Genomic DNA, 20,365 nt, shown 5'->3' on the forward strand with positions numbered 1-20,365 from the left:
CCTTTCCTCAAAAACCAATTTACGTAATGAAGAAAATGAAAATTGTATATGAGGAAAGGAAATTATGCAGTAACTGTCTCACATATATCGGTGGACACCCGTCAACCACAAGAAGCCCCATCGGTCCTCTCTACATATCACTAAATCACCACATTTTGCAAACTTAGCCGCATGACACTGCCCCCACCCCACAGTACCTTGTCGTCCTCATCCAGCGCTACACGGCGACAATTGCACACAGGCTGTTTTATTTCCCCCCACCGTCTCTCATGCTTTCACCCCACCTTTCCTCCTGAATGTACCACCTGTGGCGTGCCCAGATCCACACTTTTCCACTACCTTTGGGAATGTCCTTCCCCAAAGGCAGTACCCCCCATCCCCAATCCCACTCATTCTTCCTGGGAGGCTCCTTTACGGAGCGCTCAGCCCGCCGGCCAGAAATGGCTGGTGGATCGGGCTTCACGTGAAGCACAAGCCCGTGGACTCCTGGACCAGTAGGGGACCACCCTGGAAGATTTTTTGGGTGTGTGTTTAATAAAGTTGTTTCCATCCATCCACCCGTCAACCGTTTGTAGTGGAAGGGAGGAAGTGGGAGTGAAAGAAAGAGGGGCCGTAGTGAAGAAAACGAAAATTGTATTTGAGGAAAGGAAATTACGCAGTAACTGTCTCACACTCGTTCTTCGCGCATGCGCACTTGGGGCTCTCCGGGACTCCGCGAAATCGCTCACACCTATAGTGTTGCTTCCACAGCAAAACACGAGCCTACGCTTTCGCCTTCTATGCCTCTCGCGTTCCTGCGCTACCTTGCCGAACAAGCAGGTGGTGGTGGTGAAAACATTATTTCAGAACGGACAGGAGGTGTTTGGATCAGGAAGCTGTCACTTGGAGACAATTACAAACAGGCTCTTTCCCAAACCTACATATACTAAACAAAATGCACCCTACGATATACACGAACAAATGTCCCTGGTGCGACGAAAAACCTACGCTATACCACATCACATGGGCCTGCCAAAACATATACGGGGTCCCCAAAATACAAAACCCGAGTGCGGAGCAGTGGGAGACTCTGCTGTCCAGCGACCGCTGCGAAGACCAACAAGGTCTGGTACAGCGAGCTCAACGGGCGGCAGTGGCCAGCGGAGCCCTGGACTGAGGGCAACCGACCACTGATTAGAGGCGGACGACTTCGACAGAGAAGGCTCCTGGGGGTAGAACCAAGACGTCTCTGAAGATGCCCCCAAACCGCAGGAAAAACCATTAGTGTAAATAAAGTTTTCCCTTCCTTCCTTGGATCAGCCCGTAAGGGACCGATCCTTACAAACACTAGGTGGAGGTCCCTAGTTTGGGACCACAGTGGCGGTAGCCGCCGCCCGGGCGCGCCCGACTAAAGCAGGTCGTCTTGCCTACTTGGTTGGAGCTTTCATCTGGTATAGTAGCAGGGCGCCCAGCGCCTACTGCACCTGCTCGCGAACCGAGGAGGCCTCGGGCCACCGTGCGCGACCACAGTGGCTCGGGCGCTCAGCGCCAAGTGTGTGGGAAGAACACTCGTCGCCGACACGTCTCACCCGGTGCGCTCGGTGTTGCTCCACTGCTGAACACTCAAGCGTTCGCCCCGGGGTGGTGGTGGTGGTGGTGAAAACATTTATTTCGAATGAACTGGAGGTATGTTTGGATCAGCCCGTAAGGGACCGATCCTTACAAACACTAGGTGGAGGTCCCTAGTATGGGACCCCAGTGGCGGTTGCCGCCGCCCGGGGGCGCCCGACTAAGGCTTGTTGGGCCTGTAAGTCGTGGCAGCCGAGCAGGGTCGCCTCCCAGTCCTCCCGGGTTGTGTTGGGGATGGGGGGAATAGCGGGGTTGGAGGGGCAGGCCCACACCATGTGATAAGTGTCAGAAGACACTGCACTACAGTGTGGGCAGCTGCCGCTAAAGGAGGGGTCAAAATGTGTTAGCGCTGCCGGGCACAGCAAAGTATTGGTGAGAAGGCGGAGAAGGAGCCGCTCATCCGCCTTCTTCAGGCCTTTACATGGGCTAGGGTAAAGGCGATGACAATTTTGATAATATGTTGTAATATCTTTGAATGTATAGACCGGATTAAAATCGGGTTCCTGATCGGATGGGGAGGAGAAAACAGCCCGGTGAGAGAGCGCGCGGGCGGCTGCGTCTGCTGCCTCGTTTCCTGCCAACCCCTGATGAGCAGGGGCCCATATGAGGTAACGGTGTGCGAGGTCCGTATCCCGTATGCAATTTTGATATATTCGATAGGCTAGGAAGGGAGTGCAGCCTTGTTCGACGTTCCGACAGGCCCCTCGCGAGTCGGTGATTATGTATTTTGAATTGGAATGTGAGGCCGCGAGCGGCACTCAGGCCCGCAGGCCGAGCGACCACTCGCCTTCTACCGTGCCGCCGCGGGTTTTCAGCTCAGCCTACACTGTTAGCAAAAAAAAACCCCAAAAGGGAGTAAATGGCTTGTCCTCTAAAGCACACCCAAAAGGAGGTTTTTTTACTCCATATGTATGGTGTTTTTTATTTACTCCCTTATATAAGGGAGTTATTTTGGTGTACAAAGGGAGTTATTTTGGAGTGAAAAGGGAGTAAATTTTTTACTACCCACAGAGATGGAGCCCAAAAATGGCGTCATGTTTATTTATCCTCATTCAGGCTCATTCTTACAGCAGTGACAGCGACGGAAACGGGCAGTAGCTCTGCGGGCCGCCGGCAACCCAACTTGGGAAACTGCTCTGCCCTAATGTGACCCCGCGTCACGCATTCTTTCCGTCGTCTGCTAGCCCAGCGGCGGCGTACGCGGCAGGAGTCGTCTGCTTGTCGTCTCCTTTTGGTGTACGAGCTCGTTTGGTTGGCCATGTTCCGAGATGAAGGGATGGCACATTATAATCAATTGTTGAAAACTGAAAAGGAGACGCTGGGTAGTTTTCACGTTCATGCACCACGCTATATCTGACCCAAAACGAGAGCAGAAAAGCTAAAATACACATGATGGTAGTCTGGAATGGCAGTGTTTGCTTTCATGTTCGCTTCATTAAGGCTTGGATTTTAAACATGGCTGAGGAAAAATGTGGCCTTATGAGATCAATCAAGAGCTCAGCATTCACTATGTTCTATCACAGTTCCATGTTCATGCAACTCATAACCTGCTGCAACACATTGCGAGAACCACACTGAAAAAAACCTGTGAGAATTAGGCCTAAGCGGGGCTGTAACGGGGTGGCGACACAAACAAAGGAAAGTCAGGTATCGTTAGAGCACTAGAGGCTTCACACAGAAGCAATTCAATTATGTAACGTACTGTAGCGGAAAACGGCGACAAGTTGATATCTTGTACCGCGGCAGGCGCCCGTGAAGGAGCAGAAGTGAGCAGAGATCCAGCGACGATGGTAACCAAGCGCTCTTCACTCACCACCATTATCAGACGACTGACCAGATGCAGACGAGACGCTAGGCGGCGGGGCGGATTGCACAAAATAGTGTTTTAACTCTATTTCGCCACTGGTGGAGTATTTGGTACAATTAACTCCCTTTCTAGACTCGAGTAAATTCTGGTAAATCCTCATTTTTACTCCCTTATTCCCTCATGGGAGTAAAATGGAGGACAGTCCACCTTTTTACTCCCCACTCATGGAGTAAATGTTTTCACAAATGGAGTAAAAAGGGTGGCCGCCACCATTTTTACTCCCTTTTGGGTATATTTTTGTTTGAAGTGTAGAGCCTGACCTCCTTTCAAAAAAAGTTTTAGACAATCTATAGAGTGTCTATAGACTATGAAGTCGAACAGATCAGCTTCGCTGGCCACTTGCATTAGACCAGTACGCCATCGCCGCAACCAAACACCCTGCCTACATGCTTTCGCATTCGCAGTGCATAAGTAGCCTTAATTAAGTGCCCTCCGTATTTCTTTTGTGCGCTGCTTCCGCACGTTCCGCGGTATCTTTGTTGCCTGGCTGCCATCGGGAAAACCGGCAAAACGTCAGGCTAGCGCAGAACTCGGGGCATTCTGCAGAACAGGCCAGAGCCCATTCTTCTCCGGAAAGCATCCACTGTCGGTTCTCTTGCTAGCGCTGAGCCTGTTCTCTTCTTTTACGAAGCCGCCTTTTGCGCTTCCTCCTCTGCTGTTTCCGGTGCAACTTTTATTGCGAAAGCAGTACTACTTTCACTTTCAAGCCTTTGCGGGACGACGGCGGTGCACATGAACGGCGGCCTAACACCCGCTCTCTCCGCCAGGAGCGCCACAGGTGTTGTGACGTCACGCCGAAGAGCTGGGCGACCATCTCGAGCCTTGTGCGACGGCGGTGCACATGAACGGCGGCCTAACTCCCGCTCTCTCCGCCAGGAGCGCCATAGGTGTTGTGACGTCACGCCGAAGAGCTGGGCGACCATCTCGCGCCGTCCGTGTGCGACGGCGGTGCACATGAACGGCGGCCTAACATTAGATTAGATTAGATTACATTAGATTGGATTGGATTATATAACCGATGCATCACCACAAGTCTAACCACAAGCACCACCACCAGCTACACTACCAGCTGAGCCATGGCGTAGGTACGGATATTGCTTTCGCAATTACCGGGCTTAACCAAGCTAAGGTAGCAGCTACCAGCTACCAGAGTTACCGGTTGAACACGCGTTGGGCCAACCCTCACGGACGTACCTGCATACAAGGGGTAGCACCTCGTCCGTTGCTGTAAGTGACCGCAATTCATTTATGGTGATGGCCGACTGGTCCCACTGGTCGACGGCGAGAACAAACTCTGCGTCGCCTTCCGGTGCAGTCTCGGTTTCCTGCAAGGTTTGAGGTAAACGGCTTAGGACGTCCGCGTTGACCATCATTTTACTGGACTTGCAAAGCAGCTTGTATTTGTACGCTCCCAGTAAGAGCGCCCATCTTTGTATTCTGGCGGCGGCCATGACTGGGGTCTGGCGATCCATTCGCAGAAGGCCAAGCAGAGGACGGTGATCCGTGACCAGGGTGAACTCCCTGCCAAGTAGGTAGTCACGGAAACGTGAAACACCGTAGACAAGAGCTAACGCTTCCCGTTCAATCTGTGAATACTTCGTTTCAGCCGAAGTCAAGGTCCGGGACCGAAATCCAATGGGCCTGTTTTCTCCATTTATGCAATGGAACAGTGCCGCTCCTACCCCGTGAGGAGAGGCGTCGCATTCCAAAAGTAGCTCGAGCTTCGGATTGAAATATGTTAACACAGGAGCTGCGCAAAGAGCCTTTTTCGCCAGCTCGAATGCAGCTTGCTCTTTTTCGCTCCACATCCACCTGGCTCCCTTCGTCAGCAGCTTGTACAAAGGAGCAAGTAATGTGGACAGATTAGGGAGAAACTTATTGTATAACGTGATGAATCCAAGAAAAGCACGCAACTCTGTAACATTACGTGGAGAAGGGGCTAGTCTGATAGCATCGATGTTCTTCTCAATTGGATGCAACCCGTTTTTGTCAATCCGATGACCAAGATATGTTACTGCTTGCTCGGCGAAGCGACATTTGTCAGAGCGCAGCTTAATACCATGTTCCCTGAAGCGCTGCAGCACTGCTTTCAAGTTGGCGTCATCTTGGCTCTTATCAGCTATCAGCACATCGTCAAGGTAGGCCTGCACGCCGGTTAACCCTTGGAGTACCGATTCAATTTTCCGCTGGAATATTGCTGGCGCCGACGAGATACCGAATGGCAGCCGATTGTAGCAGTAGAGCCCTTTGTGAGTGTTAATAACGGTCAGTTTCCGCGAATCCTCGTCTAGCGCGACCTGGTTATAGGCATCCCGCAGATCTAGCACACTGAACCGTTCTCCTCCCGCTAAATTGGCAAACATATCGTCAATGACTGGCAGCGGGTATTGCTCAATCTCACACACTGAATTTAGTGTAGCTTTAAAGTCTCCGCAAATGCGCACCGAGCCGTCCTTTTTCAACACGGGAACAATGGGCGTGGCCCATTCCGAATATGGCACTGGAGATATCCCCGCTTCCGCGAGCCTATCCAACTCCTGCGACACTTTCTCTTTGTACGCAAGAGGAACCTTCCTTGCCTTGAAAAACTTCGGAGTCGATCCGCTCTTGAGATGAATCCGGGCTGGCGGGCCTTTCAGGAGTCCCGTGGTCTCGGTGAAAAGATCGGCGTAACTGGTCAGTAGTGCCAAAGCCGGTAGCGGGGCAGCTGGCGGAATTGTGCTGGTCTTGTTGGGTTGCGCCTTGACGTGAAGGACATTCGTTCCAGTGTCATCCAGTTTCTGCAATAGATCCCGGCCACAAAGACTGGGGCCTTTGCAGTTTAACGCCACCAGGTTGCATTCAACTGTCGCTGCTTGATAAGACACGTCCATGCTCATTACCCCAAGCACGGGTAGCTTCCCGAGATAGCACGACAACTTTATCGGCGATTTCGCAAGCGGAGGCCATTCCTTACGATGCTTGTCATAGATAGCTTTTGAAATGACGCAGACTGGGGATCCGGTATCAATGTCCATTTTTAGGTCAACGCCGTTCCACGTGAATGTTTTCTGAATGGGCGGTAGCAGTGTCTGCTTCGTGCGGAGAGACCAAATCTGCGATGTACTACTATCACTGTCCTCAGATTCCTGCTGCGCTTGCGCTTCCATGGTACCGGTTCTGTTAACAATGTCCAATGAAGAGCACATCCTCGCTAGATGACCGTACTGTTTGCATTTGAAACATTGCCGTCTGCTAAAGCGACACGCTTCCGTCTTGTGGCCATGGTTCCCGCAGCACTGGCATTGCTTTTGTGGCCTGAACTTCGGCTTTTCTCTCTCTGGTTTGCGCCGACGAGTTACATTGAGCACGTTAGCATCCAGAGCTTGTCCGGTTATGCCCCGTGAATCAAGTTCGGCGCTTTCTGCAGCTAGCGCGAGAGCCTCTGCTTCCTTTAGCGACAGGTCCTTTTTCGCCAGAAGTTGCTTTTGCAAACTTTTCGATCTGACGCCGCACACGATGCGGTCTCTGATCATTCTGTCTAGCATAGACGAAAAATTGCAGTTCTGTGCTATTTGTCGTACAGCAACAATGAATTCTTGCACGGATTCCTCTTCTTTCTGATAGCGGTTGAAAAACTTGAAACTTTCTGCTATCTCGTTCGGTGTAGGATCATAGTAGCTGCTCAAAGTGTCGACCACCTCATCGTAGCCCAGCGAACTTGCTTTTGCTGGCGCTACTTTACTGCACAAAACTTGAACTGTTTTTGTCCCAAGGGCGGCTACGAGCAAGGCCCTTTTCTTTGCGTCAACTGTGATTTCATTGGCTTCCAAGTACGCTTCAACTTTCACTAGGTAAGCTTGCCACTTATCTTTTTCATCATCGAAGTCCGGTAGCCTGTGACCCATGTGTGCCGCTGTCCTGGGCCCGATGTCCTGGTTCAGCCTCGTCGCCACTGTTGAGACGGCGTTGTCGGTGGACAAGCCGCTCCCGGTCGATGCATCAGACAGCGTAGCCAGGCCGGAGAATGACGGTTTATTCTCGGCTCAAGGGATATTATATAGCCAGAGGGGCGAGGGAAAGAGAGAAACGAATGAAAGATCGGTGTCGGCACGGGTTCAGTTGGTGGCTTATCGCTTCTGCTATCAGCAGCACATATTATGTGAAAGACCACACGACATACATATAAAGCCCCGCTTTAACCGAGGTGTACTAACGTGACAGCCAGTGACGGACAGTATCCGTATTATGTGAAAGACCACACGACATACTTATAAAGCTCCGCTTTAACCGAGATGTACTAAGTGACAATGACTGACAGTATCCGTATTGTGTGAAATACCACACGACATACATATAAAGCCCCGCTTTAACCGAGATGTACTAACGTGACAGACAGTGACGGACAGTATCCCTATTATGTGAGAGACCACACGACATACATATAAAGCCCCACTTTAGTCGAGGTGTACTAACGTGACAGACAGTGACGGACAGTATCCGTATTATGTGAAATACCACACGACATACATATAAACCCCGCTTTAATCGAGATGTACTAACGTGGCGGACAGTACCCGCATTATGTGAAATATCACACAACTTACATATAAAGCCCCGCTTTAACTGAGGTGTACTAACGTGACAGACAGTGACGGACAGTATCCGTATTGTACGACATACTTATAACACACGACATACGTATAAAACTCCGCTTTATCCAAGCTGTACTAACGTGAAAATATATTCAGTGTAATTAATAACATGTATAAAAATGTGCTTGTGTGGTGTTTGGGTAGCGTGTCTGATTAGCAACCCAAGGGTAAGGGATTCTTTTCGATTCCCGACTAAATTACCGCAATCATCTTTTAAGTGGAATTCATTTACTTTATATACTTACCTGTCCTAATGACGTAGTCATGTTGCGATTTTCTGATCACCAGTTTTAGAATGTTTCAATCGCTTTTCAAGTCTGCCGCTTCACGTGTGACGTATCACATTTTATGGACGCCGTCGGATTTGCTGCACAAGGAGACCCTTAACGCTCTAGCTTTAAAACAGGGGATTTGTCAACAGAGCACTGCGTGCAAGTCGTCTGTTTCCCGAGAATCCGCGCTTTGTTCACATAGCGTTTGCCGATTTTACGCTTTCTTGTGTGCAGTTGGAATCTTTAAGCTGTATATTGCTCAATAATAGCAAAGGGCACGTTTTATTTGCAGAAAAAAAAAAACCGTAAACTTTGAAGCGAACCACTTTTAGAGAAGTTCTCGAAAGGACTTATCGCAAGGCCGCCGGACGCAGAGCTCATAGGGACTCCTAAGTTTGGGTTCTGTTGCCATGGCCGATTGGCAAGAGCGCGTTCGGCTTCGCATGATGATATATGCGACCGGCGAAACCCTCGACTTTACAACCGAGCAGCGAAAGTAGGAACGCTGTCGCAAGCAGCTTCAAAACACGGCGCTGTACGCGTTCATTTTTGCAACAGGGCGTAGCATCGATTAACCTGCTATTTTTTTTATCGATCGCTCGAAGGAGAAATATCGCTCGAGAGGACGTCTATCCACTTCCTCGCATTGACAACGCCCTACTGCTTAAAAGAAGCCAAATGTTTATTTGATGATAATGATGATGGTTTGGTTTATTAGGCTTTACGTACCGAAGCAACTCAGGCTATGAGGGACGCCGTAGTGAAGGGCTCCGGAAATTTCGACCACCTGGGGTTCTTTAACGTGCACTGACATCGCACAGCACACGGGCCTCTAGAATTTCGCCTTCATCGAAATTCGGCCGCCGCGGCCGGGATCGAACCCGCGTCTTTCGGGTCAGCAGCCGAGCGCCGTAACCACTGTGCCAATGATGATGATGATGGATATTTTTTTAGTGTAAGGGCACCTGTGGCCAAAGAGCACCATGGCACAAAGCTTATTCTACCCAGGGTAGGGTCAAAGACCGATATCACAAGCACTTCACCCTAAAGAAGCCGAACACCAGGCAGGGGAAAGCTTGTACCCATTGTATCACCGGCGGGTACCCAGCGGCACTGGGGATCGAACCCAGCACCTCCCGAATGCGAGGCGGATGCTCAAACAACTAGGCCACCGCTGCGGTTCCAAGTGTTTATTTAAGGATTACGGTATCGCCAAATACGCACGCATGATAAGGACAAAGAAGAGGCAGCTATATCGCCACCCCACTGGGCTTATACGACTTTAACGCCGTTTAACTCCAACTAACCCTGTCCTATGCCAGCTGCAGCTACCCTATTCCTCCCCCCTCCCCATTTGTCTCGATCTCATCCGCCCACCTAACTTTCTGCCGCCCCCTGCTACGCTTGCCTTCTCTTGGAATCCACCCCCTTAAGGACCAGCGGTTATCTTTCCTTCGCATTACATGCCCTGTCCAAGCCCATTTCTTTCTCTTGATTTCAACTAGGATATCATTAACCCGCCTTTGTTCCCTCACCCACTCCGCCCTCTTCCGATCCCTTAACGTTACACCTATCACATTACTTTCCATAGATCGCTGCGTTTTCCTTAACTTAAGCTGAACCCTCTTTGTTAGCCTCCACGTTTATGCCCCATAGGTGAGTACCGGTAAGATACAGCTGTTGTATACTTTTCTCTTGAGAGATATTGGTATATTGTCATTCTTGATTTGAGAGAACTTCCCAGATGACCTGCACCCCAATTATTCTAGAATTTCGCTATCGTGATTCGGATCTGCGGTCGCCACCTGCCCTAAGTAGACGTATTCCGTTACCGAGACCAATGCCCCAAATGCAAACTGCTATTTCATTCCGGGACTCCTGGGCAATACTTTGTTTTTCTTCATAATAATTTTTAGATCCACCGTTCTGCTCTGCCTGTCTAACTCATTGATAACGTTTTGCAGTGCATCTACTGAGTGACTTAGCAAAACAATGTCGTCAGCGAATCGCAGATCACTGAGGTATTCTAACTTAACTCTTAACCCTAACTTTTCCCAACCCAGTCGTCTTAATGCCGCCTGTAAAGAGGCGGTAAATTGCATTGGCCGATTGGCGAGATCGTGTCTCCCTGCCTGACACCCTTCCTTATTGGAATTGTATGGCTGGTTTTATGGAGTACTATGGTAGCTGTGAAGCTGTTATTGTTCCAGTATGTTTACATAACGCTCGTCTACAGCGCGATTCAACAAAGTCTGCGTGACTGCTGAGGTTTAGACCGAATCAAATGCTTTCTCGTAATCAATGGAGTCTATACAAGGCGTTTGACCTATGATTTTGCGCAATTTTTTTTTTAAATAGGCTTTTTGAGTTAGAAGAGTGCTTCGGCATAGCATTGCCAGCGGTGTAGTACATCAGAATGCAGCTAAGACGTGCTAACTAGCAGGCTGGTTACTAATTGAAGTTCAGAATGGCGCAAAAGACACACACACAGGAAAAAAAAGGGGATGACACAAAGAGCGCCTACTACCAACTGAGTTTATTTCGGAAACACCCTCTTTTATAAGGCAAGACATATCAACCACTAACCGGAAGCAGAAAAAGCACATATTCATGGTTTGAATTCACATTTCGAAACACCATCGGCAGAAAAGAAAAAGCCACAAGAACAAAAAACAGAATCTAGAACTACACGTGCCCGTCTAAGAAACCCAGCTCCTGGCGGCATAGTTTAATCGATGAAGTGCTAATGCACGTGGACCCAGCTTTCTGTATATGATATGCTTCTATAATCTCTCTTTCAAATCGCTCCTTGCCTTGCCTCTGTCTCGAAATGTGAATTCAAACCATGAATATGTGTTTTTTCTGCTTCCGGTTCGTGGTTGATATGTCTTGCCTTATAAAAGAGGGTGTTTCCGAAATAAACTCAGTTGGTAGTAGGCGCTCTTTGTGTCATCCCCCTTTTTTTTTCCTGTGTGTGTGTCTTTTGCGCCATTCTGAACTTCAATCATGAACCAACTAGCCCCAAAGCAAGTTCTTCTGGTTACTAATATTGAATAGTTAACTGTTTAACCGTTACTATTCACCTCATTAATTACAAAGAGGCGTGTAGGCCACAGTATGTAATATCCGTATCAGTTTTTAGAAATTCCAAAACACTGTTAGCCTCGGCGCTGTGGCCCAACAAATTTTGGCTACATCGCGCCAGAATACATGCGCTTTCGAGAAGCTCGCAGGAAAAGCAACCTCTCCAGTGCACGTAACTAGTCGAAATAGCCAGTATTTGTTGGGCCACAGCGCCGGGAGTAATCGCGTTTTCGAGAATCTAAAAACTGATACGGATATCACTTACTGCGGGCTACACGCCTCTCGATAATTACGGAGCCTAAAAGTAATAGTTATAAAGTTCACTATTCAATATTAGTTAACCAGCCTGCTAGTTAGCACGTCTTAGTTGTATTCTGATGTACTACACCGCTGGCAGTGCGATGCCCAAAAAAACCGCTCTCCTAATTGATAAGGTATTTTTTTTTAAATTGCGTAAAGTCCTAGGTGAAACACTCTGTATATAGGGGTTGGTTATACTCTGCGCATTTCGCTTCACCTAATTGATGTTGTGAATATGGTGTATCGTTAAGTACCGTTTTGGAAAGGCAGCTGGCTTAGTCTTTTGTTTAACTGATGTCTAACGATTTAATGAAATACGTTTTCAGCATTCGACAGTAAGCTGATTATTCAGGAAGTAATTTTTTAAGGCCGTGACACCCGGTTACGTTAGGTTAGGTAAGGCACCTAACTTTAGTTGCGTTTTTTCTTCGTTGAATGACACTTTAGACGTAGAATACATGCATCACCGCGTGGCATTTTCTTTCCCACGACCGCTAAATGATTTATTATTAACTTTTTCATGCTATTTCGGTTCGTCAGCCTAAGGATAGCTGTGGCGTGTAGTTGGACTCTAGGTCACATGAGGCACGAAAAAACTGCAATATAAACGCTGACACGTAGTTTTCATTCCCTGCAACATTCAAGCCAGCCTGCTTGAAGAGCTGGAATGACATTTAACGACGTATTAGCAGTTGTATTTTCGTTGTATTCCTGTCTCACGTGACCCTAAGTCCAACAACACATCACAATCATCGTTCGGTTCATGAAACCGAGACAGTGTCAAGAACAAATTCAATTATAAAAGATTTAGCGGTCGTAGGCGAATATCAGGCTGCTATTCACGTATACTAATGTCTAACGTATCATTTTAAATCAGAAAACACGCGAGCAAATATTCTGTATCGATAGTCCCTTAAGGATTATGACAATTAGCGGTATGTCAAAATTCTTCTAAGGAGAGGAAATGGGCATGGGCAGGGCATGTAACGCGAAGGAGATGAGCGATGGCCATCAAGGGTTACGGAGTAGACTCGAACCAAGAGAGAGCAAGCATAGCACGGGATGACAGAGGCTGACGTGGGCGGATGAAATTAGGAAGTTTTGGGGGCTAAGATTGCTGCAGTTGGCGCAAGACAGAGTTAACTGGATGGATATTGCAAAGCCATTTGCCCTGCGATGCACGTAGTTTGTCCTATTAATCGACGCTTTGTTCTTCCTCTTATTTCAAGTTCACGTGGATAATGTGGATAACCTGACCTACTCACTGGGCCGCGCTTGCAGTGCACGATTTTAGGTATGGGTGATCTTCATTGTTGTGCCGGTGAGCTTCGGAGAGCGGGCGCAGAAATATGGCGTGAAAGCATTTCAATGCAGCTTATATAAGTATTATAAAGCAGAAAAACAACATTCCACACTGTGGTGAGTGAGTGAGTGAGTGAGTGAGTGAGTGAGTGAGTGAGTGAGTGAGTGAGTGAGTGAGTGAGTGAGTGAGTGAGTGAGTGAGTGAGTGAGTGAGTGAGTGAGTGAGTGAGTGAGTGAGTGAGTGAGTGAGTGAGTGAGTGAGTGAGTGAGTGAGTGAGTGAGTGAGTGAGTGAGTGAGTGAGTGAGTGAGTGAGTGAGTGAGTGAGTGAGTGAGTGAGTGAGTGAGTGAGTGAGTGAGTGAGTGAGTGAGTGAGTGAGTGAGTGAGTGAGTGAGTGAGTGAGTGAGTGAGTGAGTCGGTCGGTCGGTCGGTCAGTCAGTGAACCTTTATTGCCGTAGGGTGTGCGCTACGCCTCTATATTTGAGCCACGAGTATATACCCCGCGCATATCGGGGTTCACCACAAAATTTCAGGAGTGAAGTGAGTTGTTACGCGCCTTGTCCATGGGGTAAATTCAACCTTACATGGTGCACACCTGCTGTGACTTGTACTGATGTCTGACGCTCGCGAGGCTCGGACAGTCTCCCAAGCACTGAAACGCAAGGCTGCCTCGTTTCCAGTGATAAAATGTACGCGATTTTTGAAGCGAAAAGCTTCACTAGGCTCGTCAATATCGCGCTTCGCGTGAGCCACCCCTCGGCGCCGCCGCGGCGCGCGCTACGTCGCCACTTGTCCTCGCCACCGATTTACCTTGCAGAATAACTTGCTTTGGGGCTAGTTGGTTCATGATTGTAGTTCAGAATGGCGCAAAAGACACACACACAGGAAAAAAGGGGATGACACAAAGAGCGCCTACTACCAACTGAATTTATTTCAGAAACACCCTCTTTTATAAGGCAAGACATATCAACCACGAACCGGAAGCAGAAAAAACACATATTCATGGTTTGAATTCATATTTCGAAACACCATCGGCAGAAAAGAAAACCACAAGAACAAAAAACAAAAAAAAACACACAAAAAACAGAAACTAGAGCTACACGTGCCCGTCCAAGAAACCCAGCTCCTGGCGGCATAGTTTAATCGATGAAGTGCTAATGCACTTCATCGAACCGAACTCATCATTGAACCGGTTCAATTCATCACTTCATCAATCAAGGTCACTTCTAGCGGTGATACGCAAAGCAAGCAGGAAGACAAGAGGCCTGTGGTGGTAATTCCGTACATGCATAAGATAGCGCACAATATCAAGAAGGTAGGGGGTCGATATGGTGTAAATGTGTTGTTTTCAGCACCATGCAAGCTTGCAAAAGTTTGCTCCATGATGAACAGACGACCCCGAAGATGCGCTATCAAACATCAGATGCGGTTCACCGAATGCAAGTCCGAAGTCGTGTATCGCATACCGCTCAGCTGTGGATCCGCCTACATTGGCCAGACTGGCCGGTGTTTCAACGAGAGAGCTAGCGAGCACAGAAGAACAATTAAAAACAATGACAGGGGCAACCTGCCGGATCACTGTAGGGAGTGCAGAGATTGCGGACCGATGCTGGAACAGGCAACGTTTATCGGCAGAGGCAAGGAGCGATTTGAAAGAGAGATTATAGAAGCATACCATATACAGAAAGCTGGGTCCACGTGCATTAGCACTTCATCGATTAAACTATGCCACCAGGAGCTGGGTTTCTTGGACGGGCACGTGTAGTTCTAGTTTCTGTTTTTTGTGTTTTTTTTGTTTTTTTGTTCTTGTGGTTTTCTTTTCTGCCGATGGTGTTTCGAAATATGAATTCAAACCATGAATATGTGTTTTTTCTGCTTCCGGTTCGTGGTTGATATGTCTTGCCTTATAAAAGAGGGTGTTTCTGAAATAAATTCAGTTGGTAGTAGGCGCTCTTTGTGTCATCCCCTTTTTTCCTGTGTGTGTGTCTTTTGCGCCATTCTGAACTACAACCGATTTACCCCTCGCCGCTGCCGCGCGGTCGCCGCCGCCGTCCCAAGAGGCGAGATTCTTTCGCAAGGCGTTCCGAGGACGCGTGAGCAGCGGCGGCCGTAGAAGAGGCGCAGACATTCGCCATGGAAGGAGGAAAAGAACACCCAGAAGTGGTACACTGTAAACAAAAATATACCCAAAATGGAGTAAAAAGGGTGGCGGGCACCCTTTTTACTCCATTTGTGAAAACATTTACTCCATGAGTGGGGAGTGAAAAGGTGGACTGTCCTCCATTTTACTCCCATGAGGAATAATGGAGTAAAAATGAGGATTTACTAGTATTTACTCCAGTCTAGAAAGGGAGTTAATTGTGCCGAATCTCCACCAGTGCCGAAATGGAGTAAAAAAACACCATTTTGTGCAATCCGCCCCGCCGCCTAGCGTCTCGTCTGCTTCTGGTCAGTTGTTGGATAATGGCTGTGAGTGACGACCGCTTATTACCATCGTCGCTGGATCTCTGCTGACTTCTGCTCCTTCACGGGCGCCTGCCGCGGTACAAGATATCGACTTGTCGCCGTTTTCCGCTACAGTACGTTACATAATTGAATTGCTCCTGTGAAGCCTCCAGTGTTCTAACGATACCCGACTTTCCTTTGTTTGTGTCGCCACCCCGTTACAGCCCCCGCTTAGGCCTAATTCTCGCAGGCTTTTCTCAGGGTGGTTCTCGCAATGTATCGCAACAGCTTGTGTGTTGCAGGAACATGGAACTGTGATAGAATATAGTGTCAACGCTGAGCTCATGATTGAGCTCATGAGGCCACATTTTTCCTCAGCCATGTTTAAAATCCAAGCCTTAGTGAAGTGAATATGAAAGCAAACACTGCCATGCCAAACTACCATCAGGTGTATTTTCATCTTTTCTGCTCTGGTTTTGAGTCAAATATAGCGTGGTGCATGACCGTGAAAACTACCCAGCGTCTCCTTTTCGGTTTTCAACTACGGATTATATTTTTACATCCCTTTATCTACGAACATGGCCAACGAAACGAGCTCGTACAGCAAAAGGAGACAAGCAGACGACTCCTGCCGCGCACGCCGCCGCTGGGCTAGCAGACGGCGGAAAGAATGCGTGACGCGGGGTCACATTAGGGCAGCGCAGTTTCCCAAGTTGGGTTGCCGGCGGCCCGCAGAGCTACTGCCCGTTTCCGCCGCTGTCACTGCTGTAAGAATGAGCCTGAATGAGGATAAATAAACATGCCGCCATTTTTGGGCTCCATCTCTGTGGGTAGTAAAAAATTTACTCCCTTTTCATTCCAAAATAACTCCCTTTATACTCCAAAATAACTCCTTTATATAACGGAGCAAATAAAAACACCATACATATGGAGTTAAAAAAAACCTCCTTTTGGGTGTGCGTTAGAGGACAAGCCATTTACTCTCTTTTGGGTGTTTTTTTGCTAACAGTGTAGCGAGGGAGTTGGCTACTGCGCGCTCGCCTCCTCCCCACCGTTTGCCCTTCCGTTGCAGCCGCGTGTTTACCACAGTTGCCACGCTTGCGGAAGGAGGGCTATATAAAGCGCTTGCCTCCGCCGTTATCGTGGTGCTCCCAGTGCTTTGTGCGCGAACTGCGACAGCCATGACGTCAAACAAAGCATAACTGCAGCTTTTCGCTTGTATATAAAAGGCTTAACCAGAGCTAAGCCACTGCCATTTTTTTTACTGCGACTGCTGTTAAAATCGCCCTCGAAACTTCGTCGCTGCGCGGCGTCACACTTGATTCACTGCATAGCTCCAGGGAAAGGTGTCCTCGGTCAAAATATTGGTTATCAGCAAATGAAAGGCGCAGTAACCGTTTCGCTTCTTGGTGGCCACATCAACAGCGCTGTGAGGGAAGGGAGATAGGTTGGAGGGAAAGAGGAAAGAGAGAGAAAGCGGATTCGAACCCGGGAACCTAACCACTGAGCCACCGCGGCGGTTGTCCTCGCTCAGCCAAAGCCACAGAAAACGCGCTTCCTCTGCCTATAGGAATTAAAAGAAAAAAAGGCGCTATTGCTGAATTTAGCGAATTACACAACTAGCGTAAGCGGCCGCCGCGGTGGCTCAGTGGTTATAGCGCTCGGCTACTGGCCCAAAAGACGTGGGTTCAATCCCGGCCGCTGCGGTCGAATTTTGTTGGAGGCGAAATTCTAGAGGCCCGTGTACTGTGCGATGTCAGTGCACGTTAAAGAACCCCAGGTGGTCGAAATTTCCGGAGCCCTTCACTACGGCGTCCCTCACAGCCAGAGTCGCTTTGGGACGTTAAACTCCCATAAACAAAACAACTTTCAGTCTTTCCTGGCGGCCAATCTGTCAGAGGCTTTCCACCCTTTCAAAACTTGTTTTCTCGGACTGTCATTTCAGTGATGCGTTCTATTTTATTTTAGACAAACGTGACTTATTGTTTATTTTCAATATTTGTGACATGCTCATTTTAGGTATATGTTTACTGTTTTGTCCCCCCTTCTATAATGCACCTGGGCTCTGCAGGCACTTGTGTAAATAAATAAAAAAAACTAGCGTAAGCGCTTTCCCAATTTATTCTCCAGCAAGTGCCACGGCGGCCAGCTGGCAAGCAAGTCTTTCTTGAGCGCTATAACAGGTCTGGTAAATCCTCGCGCCCTTCGCAGACGGCAGCCTGCTCCCGCTGAGCGAGGTGTGGTCCCTGATGCCCGACTGCCTGCAGGAGCAGCTGAGGGAGCTTCGCTGGACCACCGTCACGCAGCAGGTACCACCGGACGCCGCCGCGCTTTCACTAGCTTCATTTGCATATGGCGGCCCTCTGTGCAGGAGCACCCTGTCCAGGGCGTGCCCTACTTCCAGCTGCACCCGTGCAAGACCGCCCAGCTCATGGAGCAGACGCGCCGCCCGCACACGTAAGCGCTTCTCTTTTAAGGCGAAAGCTTGGTTTATTGGAGTTTAACGTACCAAAGTGACTCAGCCTATGAAAGACGCCGTAGTGGAGGGCTCCGGAATAATTTCGACCGCCTGGGGTTCTTTAACGTGCACTGACATCGCACAATACACGGGCCTCTGGAATTTCGCCTTCATCGAAATTCGGCCGCCGAGGCCGGGATCGAACCCGCGTCTTTCGGGTCAGCAGCCGGGCGCCATAGCTACTGAGCCACCACGGCGGGGCTTTAAGGCGAAGAAAGCCTGTAATGAGCCATTTAAGGCGAAAGCCTGTAATGGCTGATAATGTCGTCTGTTAGCAGAGGGTGTCACACATTTGGCAGCCTTTAACTCGTGTTAACTCGGGAACTAAAAAATGATAGGAGAAAACGAATGGTTGCTTCAGATAGAGGAAGAAAACATGAACCTAGAAGCCACGTTTGATGACTGTAGAGTAAATTAGTTAATTAATTACAGTCAAAAGTGTCAAAACTGCGTCGAAATAGCGTGGATGTCGATATAGCCACGGGAACGGCGTGACGTCACATCCACCGGAATTCGTCACGGCATAGTGAAAATTGCCACAGAGAGGTCGGAAAAACGTCGGTTTTTTGTAAAATTAGGTGGAAAAATATGTAATTAAGCGTAATTAACGCTCGATATCCCTGAAAGATGTATAATTTGGGTATCGATGTAGCCACGGGAACGGTGTAACGTCACATCCACCGGAAGTCGTCCCGGCATAGTGTCCTCGGCTTTCGCCTCTCAACACTTTAGCTGCCACATTGTCCTCGCAGTTTTCCTTGACCCCTTCAGCTGCAGCCACTCAACCGCGTGTGATAGCTACTTTAAAGGGATAGCGAGGACGAATGCACCCAATTTTAATGCCATAGCATAGAAGCCTCGTTAGAGCAAAACCCGCGCCCTCAGCTTTGGCTCAGCGGTTAGTGCGTTCGGCTACTAAGCTGTAGTACCCGGGTCCGAACCAGACCGTGGGGGCCGCGTTTCGATGGAAGCGAAACGCAAAAGGCACCCGTGTGCTGTGCGATGTCAGTGCTCGTTAGTGATACCAAGTGGGTGCGAAATTATTCCGGAGCCCTCCACTACGGCACATCTCTTTCCTCAATCATTCCCATCTTCGTCTTTTCCCTTGTGGCTTGGTTGAGATGTCCACTGAGAAGTGAGACAGTTACCGTGCCTTTCATTTCTCGGTAACGAATCAAACCGGCTGTTCGCCGGCGTCGCCACACCTTGAAAAAGAGAAAATAGAATCGTAGATAGAGTGAAGTTGGAATAGAATCTGCATTGGAAAGCTTGTTGAGTTGGCTTGATGAACAAGAAATCTAACCGCATTTAGTTTGCAATTATAGCAGGCGTCCTAGCTATTATTAGGCAGAGATTAGAAAATGTACTGAGGCAAAACAGGTGGAGGCAACGTCATGTTGTTGGACGCTGTATGCATTTTATTCATCTACTGATTTATTTCACATACTTTCCAGGCCCGGAGCCATTACGTAACTCATTATGCAAATTAAAAAAAGTTTACAAAATGGCAGATAATACAGCATTCTTGAAGTCTGTAACGTCGGATATGGCTGCGATGGAGGCAGGAAGGTGGTTCCAATCAGGACTCATCATCATCAGCCTGACTACGCCCACTGCGGGGCAAAGGCCTCTCCCATGTCTCTCCAATTAACCCTGTCCTTCGCGAGCCGCGGCCACCATATTCCCGCAAATTTCTTAATCTCATCCACCCACCTTACTTTCTGCCGACGCTTGCCTTCTCTTGGAATCCACTTCGTTACCCTTAAGGACCAGCGGTTATCTTGCCTTCGCATTACGTGCCCAGCCCAAGACCACTTCTTCCTCTTGATTTCAACTAGGATATCATTAACGCGCGCTTGTTCTCTCACCCACTCCGCCCGCTTCCGATCTCTTAACGTTACACCTATCATTTTTCTTTCCATAGCTCGCTGCGTGGTCCTTAACTTAAGCTTAACCCTCTTTGTTAGCCTCCACGTTTCTGCCCCATGGGTGAGTACCGGTAAGATACACCTGTTGTATGCTTTTCTCTTGAGGGATATTGGTAAACTGCCATTCATGATCTGAGGTAACCTGCCATATGCGCTCCACCCCATTCTTATTCTTTTAGTTATTTCCCTCTCATGACCTGGATCAGCTGTCACTACCTGCCCTAAATAGACATATTCTCTTACTACTTCCAGCACCTGGCTACCAACTGCGAACTGCTGTTCCCTTGCTAGGCTGTTGAACATTACTTTGGTTTTCTACATGTTAATTTTTAGCCCCACCGTTCTGTTCTGCCTGTCTAATTCATTGATCATGCTTTGCAGTTCATGTCCTGAGTGACTTAGCAAGGC

The 20,365-nt window shown here is 48.6% G+C and overlaps 1 protein-coding gene across 1 annotated transcript in view; it reads left to right on the plus strand.

The window, feature by feature from the left end:
• Atg10 (Autophagy-related 10) overlaps positions 1–20,365 on the plus strand; it is a 71,266-nt gene that overhangs the window by 38,250 nt on the left and 12,651 nt on the right. Inside the window, exons 5-6 of the mRNA XM_089554608.1 lie at positions 17,723–17,820; positions 17,883–17,968. Coding sequence (XP_089410734.1) covers positions 17,723–17,820; positions 17,883–17,968 — 184 coding nt within the window. The remainder of the gene's footprint in view (positions 1–17,722; positions 17,821–17,882; positions 17,969–20,365) is intronic.

Source organism: Amblyomma mixtum, chromosome 1 (genome assembly GCF_055824585.1).
Source record: "Amblyomma mixtum isolate Tamu chromosome 1, ASM5582458v1, whole genome shotgun sequence".
NCBI lineage: Eukaryota > Metazoa > Arthropoda > Arachnida > Ixodida > Ixodidae > Amblyomma > Amblyomma mixtum.